The sequence below is a fragment of the Corvus brachyrhynchos genome, unplaced genomic scaffold (assembly GCF_000691975.1).
Source record: "Corvus brachyrhynchos isolate BGI_N302 unplaced genomic scaffold, ASM69197v1 scaffold70, whole genome shotgun sequence".
Lineage (NCBI taxonomy): Eukaryota > Metazoa > Chordata > Aves > Passeriformes > Corvidae > Corvus > Corvus brachyrhynchos.
Window position 1 is genome coordinate 8,398,944 of NW_008236217.1, and position 17,659 is coordinate 8,416,602.

General features: G+C 41.2%; 1 protein-coding gene across 1 annotated transcript in view; it reads left to right on the forward strand.

Moving 5' to 3' along the window:
- The window catches only part of AGPAT4 (1-acylglycerol-3-phosphate O-acyltransferase 4), an 81,580-nt gene that overhangs the window by 7,417 nt on the left and 56,504 nt on the right, over nt 1-17,659 (forward strand). Inside the window, exon 4 of the mRNA XM_017746209.1 lies at nt 14,215-14,445. Coding sequence (XP_017601698.1) covers nt 14,268-14,445 — 178 coding nt within the window. The 5' untranslated portion in view covers nt 14,215-14,267. The remainder of the gene's footprint in view (nt 1-14,214; nt 14,446-17,659) is intronic.

A 17,659-nucleotide genomic window follows, 5' to 3' on the forward strand; every position in this document is an offset into this window, starting at 1 on the left:
CCCGCCGTACCCGGGAGTCCGTGAGCTGAGGCGGGGGAGAGGGCCAGTCTGCCTCCGTGGTGATGTGCTCACGTGTTGTAGGAGCGCTGCCTTTCACCTGTCGGCGTCTCTTCATAAAGATATTTAAGCCGAATTAAATAATGACTGTAAACTGACTTAAGGTGTGTCGCCTGATACCGTGTGGTGAAGATTATTTAAATAACAAGTAATGCTTTTTAGCATTTATTTCAACAAGTGAACACTCACTCGAATGGCTGAAAAGACAACCCACGAAAGAGTCTGTTTCAACAATGTCACACCAAGACTTCTGGTCTTTATCTTTGTTACACATTTCTAAAAGTTGTGTTTCGAGTCCCTTTGCAGACATCTAAGAATGATGTACCTTGTGCAGGTGCTTGTGTGGGAGAGAGCAACCCTGCTGCTACATGAAAACTGAAAATGCTTTACAAGAAGGTAGAAGGATGCCAGAAACTCTCAAACAAAAAAACCCCAAACATTTATTTTAAAACAGTGATGCCTCCGACCCAGGAAGTTGTACCAGGTGATTGTAGCCTGAGCTTGTACTGATAATGACTTCACACTAGAGTGAGTAGCAAAAGAATTAAAAACTGGTGGAGTAGAGAAACTGTTGTGAAACAACTTAAGCTGAACTTTTCAGCCTTTTTTCCCTCGAACTTCTCATGTGAAGGATGTAAAGATTGGTGTGAATGTACAGAGGTCTGTTTAAATATGCCAGGACTACTTCTGTGTAAAGACTGACTGCATGGATCACTAGAATAGTTGACGTGCTTAAATGTTTGCTGTCATTTTCTGACTTTCTCTACCTGCTTGTATTTGATACAATGCTGTGGTTTTCCAAATACTATGGATTAAAACACATATTTATTCACTTTAGAAATTTGTGTAAATACGTGTAGCTTTGCTCTTCCCTATTAATGTTTTGCATTAACAATGCCTGAATAAGCTGTATCAAAAATGAAACTTTACCTGTGTTTTATGGATGACAGGGCCAGGTTTCATATGGAAGAATATCTTAGGAAGCCTGCAGAGAAGAGAGAAGGTATTGCAAGCTGCTTATGAATAAAGGTTGCTCTTAAGTAAAGTTTAGTTGTGTTGTTGGCAAGCACTTTAACAGATTTTACTAAGTGCCTCACAAGAAGGTGAAAGTAACATATTTTAGGAGTGGAAAAATTGCACAGAGAGGTTAGCACTTGCTCAGAGTCACAGAACAGAGAATGCTGTGCCCAGAGCACAGTAATTAACTGTGTTTCTTGAAACTCAGTAGGTGTCATTTTGGTGGGGAGGTTGTTTTTACGGTAAGTCTTGCTCTGTCCAGCTCAAGTGCAGGGCACTGAAGCAGTGTCCATCTGTCTCGAGTGAGGTGTGCTCTCCTGGAGTGATGGTTGTGCATCACTCACAGTTTAATGGGCTTACTGTACTATAACAGAGAAGAGTTTTATAGGAGAAGGGTTGTCTCACAGGTGATGGATGAGAATCCTAGGGCTGTACTCTGCCCTGCTGAAAGGGGTGGATTATTTTTTGTGTTGTGCACCCTTGATTTTGTTGCTGGAAGGTGAAGACTGGGGACAACTCCCCTTCAAATCTCTTTGTGCAGGAAGACACTGTCACAGCTGTGCTGAGGCTAGCAAGGTACTGTTCTTGTGTTGCAAATGAGCACTTGTGGCCCTTAGAACTTGTATTAGTAATTTGATCTTAAATTTTAAAAATTCAAATTTCCACTGTGTGATGTGGCACGCCACTTCCCTGACTAGTGGCATCACTACTACTGCTGTCGGTGTGTCCTGATAAGGGAGCAGATGAGCAGGAGGGTAACAGTGCATAGTAGTGCACTGTGCATGTACTTTACTCAGGAAGAGCTTTTGCAACTGTGGGCCTTGTTTATTAGAGAAAACATTATACCAGTCAAGGCAAATGTCTCATCAGGTGTGTTTGATTCAGCTGTACTGAATGCAGTGGGCTTTTTGTAAGGAAACTAGAAATGTGACAGGACAGTACCCTGTCTGCTTTGTTGCCTTTCAGGACTGGTATGTGGCAGCTGAGAATATGTTTTTTCCCTGAAGTGCTTTATCTGTGGGGTTGCCTTGCCTAGTGATTCATTTTCAGGCATTTGGGAAAGTTTGCTCACCAGTCTGTTATTTGGTGGTCCTAGGCTCATTCACATCTGACTGTGGTGAGTACCTTGATCACCTCTGACTAATGCCTGTGTGTGCTCAGAAACTGCTGACTCACTTCGTTTTCCTGCTTTTCCCCTGTCTTCCTCCAGTGCCTTGATGCAGAGATGAGGTAGGGTCCAAGGTAAAGTCAGAGAAGGAAGAAATGGAAATGAATGAGAATAACTGTGTGTTGTGGCAAGGATGAAGATGCTGCAAAGACCCCCCCCTTTGATAATGTGATGGATTTGCTGAAAAGGCACATAAGCTATGTGTTAGGAGCCAAGCAGAGCAGGCTAACAGCTGTAGTGAGCCCACAGTCAGGAGATGCTGGGTTATGGTCCTGCTGGTGGTCTGCTCTTCAACTTGAGCTGAAAGCCTTTTTACTTCTTACGCCACTGTTTTGACCTTCCGCTCTTCTGTCTGTCGTGTTATATTCTGCCACAAAGAGCTTTACACTGAAATAATTTTCTGCTTCTTGCAAAAGGGCTGACCTGGCATGAGGTTTCTATTGTAGCATAAATAACAGGAACAGGGAAAGGCAATTAACCAGTTCTAGGCTGGAAAGAAGTCAGAGCTAGAGGTCACTTAGAGAGGGTTTACTTGCTAGAAGGTTCGGAGTTGCAGGCAAAGACAAGCACACTGGTTTCAGTTGCATGTGGGACTGTTGATTAACATCTGAAAAACTTCTGATGTGCACTAGATTTCCTTTTAACTGGACCAACAAAGTTAAATTTCAGTCGCATTTCCCCAGCAGGATCCAGGTGGATTTGAAGGTTTGCCCATGCCGATTCAGTTGGCAGATAATGCAGGTTTTTTCACCTATCTGAAAAAGGGTAAGACTTGACTTAAAACCTGCTGTTAAAGACAGGGAAAGAAACGTATTTGGGAGGAGTCTTTTTGTAGAAATGGCTCGTGATTTCAAGTGACAGCTACTTTGTGAAAGTTAAACTGGGTCCTGTTTCTTTCCCTGTCTCCACACAATCCATGTCTTCACACATCGTAGTTTGCCTCTTCTTACCATGTTTTTGAGCACTTTGGAAAAGACTATTACTGCAGATGCTGCTTTGCACTTCTGGAAGGTCTAGAAGCGTTCTGCCTGCAAGCAGACTACACTTGCACTTAAATCATTTTTGAGGTTCCCCCCTTCAAGTTACAGGTGGCTGGTCAGGGGTTAATTCTGTGATTCTGTGTTACTGGATGTTTTTTACGTGTCTGTGCCTCTGAATGTGTGCATAAATATTGCATTTCACCCAAGAAGGAGGCAGAGAAGAGCTTCAGTTTGAATTTAAGCCTTGTAAAAGTGTATCAAAAATATTTAAAGTAAGCAGGAGAAATGCTCAAAGCCACGCTTTTAAAAGGACTTGGGCACTTGCAGTTGTTCAGAGATGTTGTGGAAAATCCAGGTAGCTGTTGATGTATCTGATGCTCAGTTTGGCGCAAAATTTATAAAAATATTCCTGGGCATTCTTAGCAGCATGTTTAGGAACTGTTAACACCTGCACACTTGCCATCCAGTAAAGTAAATGCAGTCAGGTCAAACACTGTCTCTGAATGATTTTGCGGGATGTTTAAGGTGGTTTTGACTAGCCCTGGCTTTAGGTGCTGAGAATACAAGATCATTGATTAGTTACATCACATTTGGCTGTTTTGGAGTCATAACGTTTGCTAAACAACAAGGACAATTGAAACTTGTTGAGGGATTTCTTTTGGCTTCAACAGGGTTTGAATCAGGTCCAAAATGAAACCTCCCTTTATTACTGGGCTTGATAAATCTAGTGCCTGTGATAAAGGCTTTTATTCTCTGAAGTTCTCAAATTAAATCAGGCTCTTAGAGGACTAATGGTCAGGGAGAATGAGGAGGCTGAAAGTATTCTTAGTTCATGTTGTGGCAAAATACATCTGAACACTCCTATCATGAGGCAAAGGTGAGTGAAAACTGATGTAGAATGGAACTGCTGATACATGGGTAAAGCTGTCACTGTGTTTATCTGGGTTTTTACCTGGCATCTGCATGTCTGGTTGTTTCCTGTGTAGGTACATCTTTCACTGAAGCTGGCATCTTATTTTTTGGAACCATGCCAACCACATCTCAGCTATGAGATTTATTTTGTGTTTAAGGTGTTGGGTGTTAGCTCTTTAGGGCAGGAGTTGGTTTTCTTTGCATAATAAATCTGGAAGCTTCCCTGCCACATTCATTCTTCAGTTAAACTATTTTCTACAGAAAGAACCATTAAACAATATTTAATGACTAAGTATTAATATCCTGTGTATCTCTGTCTTGTGTGGCTACATCTTTTGTTTGCATTGTCATATTGTCATTTCCAGTTTTGGGATGCGATTTTCATAAAGGCGAAATTCAGCTACTTCGTACTCTTCAGTGTCATATGATAGAATACAGACAAATTAAATCAATACTTAGAGGTTAAAAAAAGACCTTATGAGTCTTTTTCTGTTTAATGTTTCCTTAGTATTCAAAGAGCATAGTGATGTTGCTTCATATTAATTAAAAATATGCAAATGGCCTAGCTGAAGGAGACTGTCTCCTGTCACAGAAGATACAAAAACCTAACAGCTCACTTGGAGCTGTAATCAGGTGAATGGCACTTTTTGTTTCCAGCACAGTTAACAATGTCTTGTGATTTGTACTGGAAGCTTTTGGATTTCCTCATGGAGGAGGTCAGTGCTGTTGGCTGATGTCGTGTGACTTGGAAGCACAGAGTGTGTGATGTGTGCCGTATACCTGCTGCGTCTGTGGCAGCGTGGGCAGCAGGGCTCAGACCCGCCGAGTAGAACAGGGTTGTCTCCAGCAGGGGCCATACAGCTGCTCAGAAAGTGGCACCATGTTAGAAGTATTTATACTGGGGTTTTGGGGACAGTAGAAAATTTGTTACCAGCCCACAGCTCAGTGGTGAAAGTCGCACTTGTAAACCAGCAGTGCTGTCACCATGGTGTATTTCTCAGCTCAGTGATTCATGCCCTGTCTCTGCCGTTTTCCACAATTATTTTTTTTTTAAGGTTCTTGCTGCCACAAATTCTGTGTTATTCTGTAGCTGCACTTTCTGGGGTTTTTTTTAATAAACAAAACAACAAAGCCACACAAGTTAGGAATTAAACTCCTAGGAAAAAGCTTAAAGATGCTGCCCACAATTACTAAAATGTCAGTCTCAATTCCAAAAAATATAAAGAGGTTGTTACATGGGAGTGAGGAAAGAAAGTTACCCTTTTTCCAGTGCTGATGATTTTTATCTTTCGATTGATATCTTTGTAGCATCTATCAGTGCCTTTAATTCCTTCTTGGGTAAGAATGATAGGAGAGATGTATATTTGTGTGCACGTGCAGGTAATACTGCCCACTTGGTGCTAAAGTTGTAGTTTATAGTACAGAACCATCCAGGCTGCTGACTACTTGACTTGCATTTCTTGGGGAATAGAGAAAGGAAGGGAAAACAGAGTGCGTTAGATCAGCACATACATCCTGGGTTGTACAGGAGCATTTATACCTATTGCATCATCTGTTTCCGCTGAAGGTCCTTGTGGGATGTGTCCGTTCCCTCTCTGCTCTCCTATGTGTGGCCTTTAAAAAGATGTTGCAAAGAAAACTTGAGCATGGGCAAGAAGGCAAATAAAGGAGTATGAAAAGTGCCAGTTTGTGTTGAAAGCTGGAGCCTGGGGAAGTGGCAGGTTTTGGTTCTGGTGTTGGCTGTTCTGTGGATTTGCTATGTAACTTTAACAAGCTCTCTACCAGGGGAGGTAAGAGGGGAGCAGCAAGAGGGATCTTTCCAGGCTTATTTCACTAGTGTCTTCTGAACGGCTGTAGCTTTTTGTATTAGAGGGGATGGATAAGTACAGGAAAAAATCAACAAAATCCACACTGCTTTCTAATCCTATATACATGAAGGATTTGATCTTGCATATAGAAATGGACTTGGTCATGTTACTAAGTCTGCTGAGAGGATATGAAACTTCTCTGCCTGGATACAACTGCTTATGTGTTGGAGATGTGTTTGTCTGTTGCAGAACTGGAGTTAGGAGGTGATACTTTTGTCGTCTAACTTTGCAACTCGTGGGTAAGAATAGGAGGATTAAATATTTGAAGCTTTGAAGTAAATGTGATCCATGTTTCTGTGTTGCCTCACACATAAACGTGATTTGGATGCAGGGGAAGTATTTTGTCTGTTGAGACTGTATAGGCAGTTCCTGTACCTTGTGCTGACCCTTTGTGTTGCTACAAGTGTAATTTATAGTTCTTAAAACAAGATGAGGGCAATCAGTGCTTGACAAGTATAAGCCACTAGTCTTCACAGGAGAGGCCTTCTTTCCGAAGCCTATCTCTTATCAAGAGAATGTTTGGACTCCCAGCACAATTTAAAACAGCAACCCTGTTTTTGTACCAGCTCCTGAATAATCCTGTCAGCCGCCTTCCATACCCCCATTTCTTTGGGCTCTTCTAAAAGAAATGTTTTTATAATAACCACTGAAGAACTCAGTAGCTACTCTCGCATTGGATCTGTTCCTGAAATACCCAGTGCAGAGGTGATCAGTGTGCCCTTGATGGTGGCTAAGTATTACAATGCAGGTGGCAATATCCTGCTGTACTGCTCCTGCTGCCTCTGTAGTTTTTAATGGGTAATTCCCTGTGTAAGGAGTGATGGTGTGGATCTCACCCTTGAAAGATTTCTCATAAGCTGTGCATTGAGGATCAATGGCTTAACTAGACTGACTCTGATCTCTTTACTTCAAATGTACAGTTGCCCCAAATGGTCCATGACTGTTCTGTACAGAATTTCATGTGTCTTAAATGCAAAAGCATCTCTACTTACGGACATATGTAGGTATGTTTATATTTGTGAAGGCTTGGTTTGTTGCAAACATTCAGAATCAGTAATTTAACAAACCACCTGTACTTTTGCAGAATTCCAAGTCACTGAAGTGACTTTGTGCAAGCATGTTTGTAGGGGGGTTGTTTTTTGTGGAGTACCAGATGGCGGTAACGTGTGGGTCTGGTTACCTTTGATTAAGCACTTAATGTTGCCCATGAAAACAAATATTAAATTGTCTTTGACCACGTGATATAGCTGTGTGTCCTACACCCTTTGTGGTTATTCACCTCAGTTGTTTTTGAGGAACTGTCCAGGTTGCTTTTGTTAGTGTGACAGCATAGCCCACATCCTGCTTACATTCAGTATACTTCCTTGTAACTTTTTCCCTGTTTAATCCTACTGTCTTTCTTAGTCCCTAAATTTTACTTGTGTGTGGTGCTGCTGTTGTCAGTGCAAGTGACTCTTTAGGTTAATGGACCCAGTTAAAGTAATAAAGTAAAAAAGGAAACAGAGGGACTCAGTGGTCCCCAGGACTGAACTCTGGGACTGAACTCCGATAAAGTCATCGATGCCTTGAGTATCTTAATGCAGCTCTTTATTTTATTTGTTCCCAAGCAAATTGCATATGATTGTTCTTTATATATATTTATATGTATGTATGTGAATGTATTAAAGTACAAAAATCTGTGTGGGAAACAGTTGAACAGCAACACTTGGCATTTTGGAAAGAAGCAACTTGCCTTCCAGAGCTATTTTTGTGAACTTCATGTTCTGCACCCGAGATAACTGATGTACTTCACCCTGATGTATTTTTTGAGGATCTCTTTAGAAGCTTGGAACAGAAGTGCTTAACTTCAAGGGGTTTATTCTTCCCAAATAAATACCTACTCTCAGCATCAAGCCCTGCAGTCTCTAAATGTTACATCTCTAAGGAGTTTTGTACTGATACGTGTTTAAGTTCTTCTCCCTCCTCCCTGAATATTTCATGTCTCTGGAAAAAGGAGCGAGCCTGAACTGTTTCTCAGCAGAACTTGGGCAGTTGCTCTCCATCTTTCCAACTCCTTCCCAGATTATGCATGCCTCTCTCGAACTGCTGTCATCCTCCTCACCTTGCTGTATAAACACTTTGCTGTGTTGGGACAAGCATTGAGGCTAACAGGAGCTCTGCTATGCATTTTGCCATTAAAGTATGTGTACACAGAGGACTTGTGTCCTGGCAGGCATGCAGAGTTTGTGTAGCTGTTTTCCCTATATTAGATCACAGCAGGAAGAAAATTTAAAAGGGAGAAGAGGAGAGCATTATGGTGTGATAACCATTTGAAAACTCACAGGTTACTTCCATTTCTTCAGTTTATGCTCTGTTAGGCAAATTACATCTGTGCTCAATAGAAGATAAATAGTAAGTCAGTTTTATGGCAAGTATATAAATTTGGAATTCTAAATCTTGCTGCTATTCATTCTTCAGCTTTTGGAACAGCCAAACTGACTGATCTCTCCTTTCTAACAATGTGCAGCTCAGGAATGCAGGACTCCTCATGAAAATCTGAAAGCATTCCTGAGTTCCCTTAACTTTGGGGAAAGGTCTTAAGATACACTCGAGTTATTCCCCGATTTGGGACTTTTTGTAGAAACTGTGGTGGGTTGACCTTGGCTGACTTCCAAGTTTACATCAAACTGTTCCCTCCCTCAGCAGGACAAGGGAAGAAAATAGGACAAAAAAGCTTGTGGGTTGATAAAAGGACAGGGAGGTCATTCACCAGTTACCATCGTGGTCAAAGCAGACTCCACTTGTGGAAGTTAATATAACTTATTGTCAGCTGATAACAAAGAAGGGCAGTGAAAAACAAACCAAAACTAAAACTACCTTTCCCACCAAGTCTTCTCTTTTTCCCAGGCTCAGCTTGACTGTAGACTGTACTACTCTGCTGCACCCCAAGTGGTGCAGGTGGATGGGGAAGAGGAGTTGCAGTCAGTCCTTAACAGTTCCTTTTTGCTGTTCCTTCTTCCATGCGTTGTTCCCCTGCTACTGCTGGGGTCCCTTGCACAGGGTATGGTTCTTCAGGAACAGGCAGGACCCCCAGGGGCTGTGGTCCCTGCCAGAAAACCTGCTCCTAAGTGGGCTCCTGTCCATAAGCTGTGAATTCCTTCAGGGCACCTGCTGCCTTGGAAGGTTCTCCTGGGGTGCTGTGGGTAAGTCTGTTCTGCCATGGTCTTTCATGGGCTGCAGCAGGAGAACCTGCTTCACATGGTCTTCACCTGCAGGAGAGTGCCTGGAGCACATACTTCCCCACCTTCTTCACTGACCTCAGAGTCTGAAGGGCTGTTCCTGTCATGTGTTTCACACTCCTCGCTCACAGCTGCTGTGCAGCATTTTTTAATCCTTTCTTTAATGTTGTCACAGAGGTGCCACTAGTGTCAGTGATTGGTTCAGCTTAGCTGACTGGTGAGTCCCTTCTGGAGCTGTCTGGAGCTGGCTTTACAATGTGGGGGACAGTTCCTGGTGTCTTCTCACAGAAGCCATCTCTGCAGTCCCTCACTACCAAAACCTTGCCATGTAAACCCAACACTGGGGCTAATGCTCTAGTAGGTGCCTTTGGGGGAAGTGGGAGGTGACTCACACCCTAACGAAGCATGAGACAAATAGATGGATAATTCTTCCTCCAGATTTGGGGGTTTTTTGGTGTGGCTCATACAAATACAGTCTCCTTGCAGATGAATACGCACGTGGACGCAACCTCACTTTTGCTAACTTGATGCTCACTGACAGAAAGAGAAGAGCACAGGGGCTTCCTGTGGCTTGCTTTGCATATGTATTTCATGTACAGGAGCACCGTTGAAATAGACTGTGATGTATATGAAGTGCTGCTGTCTGTGCTCTTTTCACAGAATTACAGAATCAAATAGGTTGGAAAAGACCTCAGAGATCGAGTCTGACCTGTGACTGAACACCACCATGGCAACCAGACCATGGCACTGAGTGCCAGGTCCAGTTTTTCCTTCAGGATCAGTGACTCCATCACCTCTCTGGGCAGTCCATTGTAATCACCCCTTCAGTGAGGAAATTCCTCTTGATGTCCAACCTGAACCTCCCCTGGCACAGCTTAAGACTGTGTCCTCTTGTCGTGTCTCTGGCTGCCTAGGAGAAGAGGCTGGCCCCACCTGGCTACACCCTCCTTTCAGGGAGTTGTAGAGAGCAATGAGATCATTCCTGAGTCTCCTTTTCTCCTGGCTAAACACCCCCAGCTCCCTCAGCCACTCCTCACAGGACTTGGGCTCCAGACCCTTCACCAGCTTTGTTGCCCTTCTCTGGACTTGCTCCAGCACCTCAATGTCCTTCTTGAAGTGAGGGGCTCAGAAGTGGATGCAGTACTGAATTGTGGCCTCACCAGTGCCAAATACAGGGGGTTTGGATTTAAAAGGCACTACTGAAACTGGTTAATTTGACCTGAGCATATTTTTATAATAGTCTTTGTAACTCGTCCTTCCAAGATGTGGTTTAGATGAGAAAATGCAAGAATAGGCATCATCATCATCATCTATTTGGTTGTTTTTAACTTGCAGCAAACCATTTGAGGACTGGGTCAGAGACTAGATGTAAGTGAAAACTTTTGTGTAAGATTGAAATATGTGCTGTAAAAAAAAGAGGTATAGAGCTGACTTGCCTCTCTTTCTAAGTGGGGAATATCAGCTCAGTCTAGATGCTGTCAGGTACATACCATGTTGCTTTCCACACTCCAAGAACTCTATATATTACATAAAATTCGGAAACAGTGGATGACAGTTCTTTGCTTCATTCATGTGCTTTCTCCAAAAGTGCGAACAGTTGTGTTCTTTTTGGAATCTCCAGTTGTAATCTCAGAACACTCACTGACTTGGAAGTATGAAACAGAACTGTTCATTGGCAGCAGCCTCTGCTGGCATAGAGTTCTTCACTTTGCATATCACTTCTGTGTCCTCCTGGTCAGTTAGTCTAAGCAGAAGGAAGTGCTGAGAGTAGCTGAGGTAGAAAACACAGTGGATCTTGCTGAAGAATGAAAGTTAGAGGGAAAAGAGTTAGAATGAATAGTCATGTAATTTGCTTTTAATCCTGAACATGTGACCTCTTAGTCACATGAAGAGATGCTTGTTGACTTGGTCCCTAAACAGACATTTGAGGTTTGAGTCTTTTGTTCTGTATCCAGAGGAAAACTATTATTAAAGAATGTCGCTATCTGGTTTAGATGCTCTAGCTAGCCATTTTCTCCTAATTAATTTTAAGGGGTGTTTGATAGAAGAGAGCTTCTTGGCAGCATTCTGATCTTAATAGCTTCTGAGAAAATGCATTGATTGGTCCTTTTGTTTTTAAAAGATTGCTGTAATTTTCAGTCATTATCTATAAGGAAATCAGTAGTTTATTAAAGTAGCATCATGGATTAAGAATTAAAGACCTGACTCTTTTATCACTTAAACTCGTATTACCTTGATGTTACCCATGAGGACTTTTAGGAAGACAAAGAGTAAGTATAAGGTGTTCCTGTGGACTCTTAAACCCATGTTTCTAGGCCTCATTCATAAGATTAGAACTGATTCTTTTTGTTGTACCAAGAATAAATTGCATTCTTGGAGTTTGGGTGATGAAAACAGTCCAGAAAAATCTTACAGGAATGAGGTTATATCTGAGAAACAGAAACTTAGCTACCATTCCATATACACTGTTTAGGTTGCACATTTTATAGGGAAAACAAATTGCATTTAGTCAGAAGAGAAAATTTCTCTGTGTAGTCCCTACTTTTTGGAAAAGAAGAATTTGAGCAGTGTCTCTCATTTCTTGTTCCTTTTGCAAGCAAGTTAGGTTAGACGCCTTTGAATAGTACTGCTTAAGCAGATTTAGTTTGCCTTAAAACAGGTCTCTGAAGCTTTACAGAATTGAAGTTTGATGGATGAGCTATGAAAGTGAGGAATTAATTACTTTCAGACATTCCATTGTGGCTTAATAAAATTGTAAGGCAATAATTATGTTTTATCAGGGTTATCTCATATTTGTTTATTTTATTTCTGTGAAGTTTTGTTTTAAAGACCCAGCAGGAAGTAAATGATTGACATAAATGTAACATTTTAATAAAGTTTGACATCTGTGATAATGAAAAGGTAACAATAAAAAAAGAATTGCTGGTTTAATTGGTGGACAAAAAGACTAATTATTTTTGTTACAAAGTCTGTCTGTCAGCTGCTTACTACAGTAGATTTATGTTGATTATATCAAATAGGGAGTTTTCAGGTCTTCACTAAGTAAACAGTGCTTCAGTCTTAATTTGTGGCTGCTGTTTTTATGTTTTATCCCATGTCTTACTGATCTCTGGGAATTACATTAGAGTGATTCTGTGGGATAGAATTAAACAGGCAGACCAGCACAAAAAACCCTTCTGACCAGTTTTAGCCAAGGACAGTAGGATAAACCCAGTCATCAGGCTTTTGGACTCTGTAGTCTTTGAAACCATCCACTTGCAAGTAGCTGGTTGCTTCTATTCTGACTTTTTAAGAAGGTTCTTTTTGTTTGGCTTTGTCTTCTGAGTGTTCAGTGGAAGGGTTGGAGAAGAAACACAGCAGTGGTTCCTATTAGACAACATTTCTCATTCTGCTTAGCCTTCAAAAACAAAGCCTCTGGTCAAAGCCCAAGCTTGTAAATTGTCTGCCACCCTAAGAATCATATCTTTAATAGAAAGGTTGGTTAAAGCTGGAAAAGCTTTTTATGAGTATCATGACAGTGGTTACTACAATGAATAGAGGCCTGTTCTGCCATTCTGAGCTACAGCTGGTGTCAGCTGTGGTACTGAATAGTACAGCAAGATAAAGGGAACAAAAGGGCACATTTTGTCTGCTAATAATAGGCCTGGGACTACCATAAACTCTTTATATAAATTATACAACAATACCGATTCTCTTTCTTAATTTTTTCCTCATCTTGCTTGCGGTTGAAAAACTGGCTAAATAACTTCCGAAGCCTTTGCAGCAATTCTTGTGTATGCTCTTTGCTGTGGTGAGCAGAGTCAGCAAAGGGCAGTAAAACAAATGTTTTCAGGACACTGATCTAGACTCAGTGCCTCACATAATGGGGTCTCCTATAAACTAAAAGGATAGGCATAAAGATTTTTTTCATCAGTTAATTCCCTGGGCTGCTGACAGCTGCTTTTTTGTTATTGGATGTGACTGGCACATTCAGAAATACTGTCTCAGGGCTTCCTCCCTGGGAAAACTCTTCCAACGCCTCGGAGGCACAAACAGTGGAGGAATGGAGCAGGATGGCCGCAGCACCTCCTTGTCTAACTGTATTCAGAGTACTGGGGGTTGTGTTTGCTGAGAGATGTATCTTCATTCTAGCAGTGGTGGTAGTGATGGTAGGGGGAGGTCAGTACAGTATTTGATAGGTCAGAATACTCTGCAGAGGACATTTCCTCTGAATGTTCTATTGCTAAGGTTGGACTGGCCCTTTCTAAAATTACACAAACATTTCATAAGTAACCTTAGAGTTGATTTCTTTCCGGAAACTCTGCTGGGTCATGGGTTAGTACTGTTATTGATGTTTCATTTCTGGGTTTATGGATTATAACTGACAGAATCAGTGTCAAGGGATAATTGAACAAATTGTGTGTATGTGCATAGCCATGCTTTTATTCTCTTGCCAAAATCAACTGTTATTTGAGTGTGAGAGGGGAAGAAGACAATAAAGCTAGAATTAAGGGGCTGATGCTACCTCTTTTTTGGGGATCATGGCTGGCATAGCTTGTCAAGAAAGGCACAACTCCTAAAAAAGCTCTAAAGCTTGCATTTACTTTGGAGCTGCTCTTGAAGATTACAGAGGTGACCGTATATGTCTTCTGAAGTACAGACAAGTAAAAATACAAGTTCTTATCAAAGTTGTCATATAGTTCAAAATATTTGCTCATATTTTATCAAGGAAGACCTTGTGGAAGAGTACTGTAGTCCATGGAGTGGAGTCATATGCTCATGGGTTTTGCGGAGTTAAGATTGAAATATAAAAATATGTTTCCAAAGCCAAATGTAAATTGATTCAGAAATACAGTGTTCTCTTTCCTTTGTTACTTTTGCAAATACTGACATCAGGCCTTTTCCTACAGTAGATTTAACTTTAAGTGTATTTAAGTGTAAGCTTGAAGTCTGTTTTAAGTCTGTTTATAGAAATAAATGCTCTCTGTAACTGCTGATACTATTTGGTTTTGCAGGTTGTCTTCTGAATTTTGTGTCTGAAGGTACCCTCTTGCTTTCTCAGCAAATCATGGACATCGTTGGCTTTCTGAAGTCGCAATTCATTTGCCACCTTCTGATCTGCTACATATTTATAGTGTCAGGACTGATCATTAACTCCATTCAGCTCTTTACACTTATACTTTGGCCAATCAACAAGCAACTGTTCAGGAGGATCAACTGCAGGCTGGCTTACTGCATTTCGAGCCGTAAGATTTCATTTTGTTTTTTAAAGTATTTTCATATTTTGTCTTGAGGGAACTGGTAGAAAAGTTCTGGATTTCAAAGCCTATATAAAGGTCATGTCTGCTTCCTACAGCACCTGCACTTGTATGAAGAGATGTATGCCTTGTTGAAATGTCTTCTTGTGCTGAAATGTTTTGCTCTTTTATAGTGGGGTAGTTGCTTGACTTAGTATGTTGAAGAAAAAGATTGCCTCTTATTTGGCATGTTCCATATTTAGGAGTGTGCTGTTAAATGTGTCCGCCTTCCAGAGAGATTTCCCTGGGCCTTTCTGAAACTCAGAAGTACTTTCTTAGAAGGAAACTGTTGCAAAAAGCATGCTTTTGCATAATCTTTATCCCTAAAGATTATTCAAGTGTGATGTCACTGTCAATGCTAAGTGATTTATAGATGTTTTCATACTGGGGAAAACAACCTTCCAATACAGCATTTAACAATTGTGCTGTAGAAATGCAGCAAAATGGTTTCTTTCAGGTAACCTTTTCTGCTACTAAGAACCTGAAATGGAAACACACTGTTAGTATTCATAATAAACTGTGTGGGGTAGAAATCTGTCACATGCCTCAATTTGGGAGCCACTAGGGATTATTTATCTTTCATCAGTGACTCTGATGAGCAACTATGCAAAGCATTTTTTAAAAACATACTTTTGACTTAAATTTCAAATGCATCAGAGTGTATAGGCCCAAATAAATTTGGGATACTGTTCTGTTATTTCTGTGATGGAGAGAGGATGTTCATTCTGAAAAATTTCATTTTTGCTGTCTGTACGTCCCTGAAGTAGTGAGTTTGCAAGTACTGTTCATTTGTATGTACAAACAGGGGCATTGAATATGGCCAGGTTTTTACCTTTTGCCTGGCAGCATAGTGTATGTTTGAAGCCATGGCATGTAGAAGATACTGTACAGCTGTATATAGGTATGTATTACTATTTTTCATGCAATGCCTTCTGGCCTACTCTTGCTTTTGGCTATTCAGTGCAGAGAAATCAGCTACTCTACAATGTTCAGGCTGAATCCTTCAGTTTAGCTCAATCTAATCTGATCTAGGGGATGGACAGTATGGAAGAGGGAGTAATCCTGTATGCTTGCCCTTGGTGATGCAGATGGCTTTGTACCCAGGGTTGCTGATCTAGTCTTCAGTGTTGACACCACTGGTATAGATTGTGTTGTGAGTTTTTTGCCCAGTCATGCTTAGAACAAAGTATGTCTAGGTTAAAGCCATTCATTTTAGCTTTACAAGAGAGCAACCTGGCATTTGATGAATCACCCTTATCTGAGTGATATTTGAAAAGGGAAAACTGATAGTTAATTTGAAAAAAGTATTTCAAAGAATTAAAGACCAATTAATCAAAATGGATGTGTTTTGGGGGGCCGCTGATGTGGTGACCAATAAGTCAGGTTCTGTATGGGTCTGATGAAAGTCATGGAAACAGCCTGCAGCTGGAGGCAATGAAGTTCAGCATTGGAGAATATAAAGAGGCATGTGCTTTGCAGTGGTGACAAGTGTCATGTTGCTTTGAGAGCCTGATACAGCCTGAGTCACCAAGTCAACCAAAGAATGAAATAGAGCAGGTATGGTTTAATTGAAAAATGAAATGAAAGCAGCAGTTGTCCTTAGATCCTGCAAGTTCAGTCATTTTCCATTTGATGTCAAAGGTACAGAAAAATGGCTCCATGAAATTAGAGAGTTTTTTGTCTTTGACGCTGTGCTCTTTGGGCAAGTTGGGGGTTTTTGTATTTCAAGAAGTGGTGTTTTCTTACACTTCTTTTCTTCCTATCTCCTTCCTAATATAAAACATAATATTCTCCCTTCTCCTCCTGCAATGTCTGCTGTCATAATGCATATGGGAAGCTAAAGTGCTATTGTGATTAATGACTTGTCCTCACTTGAGTAGTACAGCTTGAACTGGGGTGCTTCTCTGTTTACATGGATCAAACCAGACTAGCTCAAGTTAAAGTATTCACAGAATCACAGAATCTTTAAAGTTGGAAAAGACCCTTATGATTAAATCCAGCTGTCAGCTCAGCACTGCCAAGTCCACCACTAAACCATGTCCCTAAGAGCCACATCTACACATCTTTTAAATATCTCCAAGGATGATGACTCAAATCCTAGGCAGCCTGTTCCAGTGCTTGACAATCCTTTCCATGAAGAAATTTTCCCAAATATCCAATCTAAGCCTTCCTGGGTTCAATTTGAATCCGTTTCCTCTTGTCCTGTCACTTTTTACTTGGGAAAAGAGGCCGACCCCCACCTTGCTACAACCTCCTTTCAGACAGCTGTCGTGAATGATAAGGTCTCTGCTGAGCTTCCTTTTCTCCCTCAGTTGCTCCTCACAAGACTTGTGCCCCAGGCCCTTCAGCAGCTTCATACCACGAAATGGCTGTATGAAGTAACTGTGGTGTGGTAGTTGAGCACAGGTAGCTGTGTGAGCTGCTGCTTCTCTGCTGTGAGGTTGGCACCTGCACTACAGCTTCTCACCGTAACTACTGACAGCCCAGAAGGCTAAAGCCAAAGACGTCAAACTTTTCATCAGTGCAAGTTAGAGAAGAGCTGGAAACCTGGTTTCCAGTTGAATTGACAGTCAGAAGGATTAACTAGAGCAACAACTTGCTTTTAATGAAATAGAGCAGGTGTAATGGCATATACCAAGTTGCCTTCAGTAATTGATATTGAGAAGTTATTGCCCTTCTTGAAACCAGTTGTGAGTCAGCCAAGGTGAGTTTAGCTTCTCTATTGACCTGCTCCGTTATGTAATAGCATTGGGGCTGCTCTCCAAAGGATGTGTTATCCATTCCCCATATTGCAGTTTGGGTTGCTTTTATATCTCCAAGATACTTCTCATCCTTTACTATAAATACACTCTTCCTGTTTGATCCTGTTATCCCAATTGACAAATAGGTACAAAGTAATGGTTAGTTCTAGTCCTATGTCCTCTCTATGTCTTGACCTTTACTGAAGTGTTGTTGCAAAGAGTGGACATCCAGCTTCAAAAGAACTCTTGTTTTTGCTGGTCTTGAAATGAGCCAAAAGATTGGTAAGGGTTATGGACCCTCTGTCATGTTTAAAGAAACAAACCAAAAAACCCTGAAAACAAACAAACAGCAAAAGAAACCACACCCACAGGAACCTGACAACCACCCTCCTAAAATAAAAACAAAACACCAAAATCTTTGG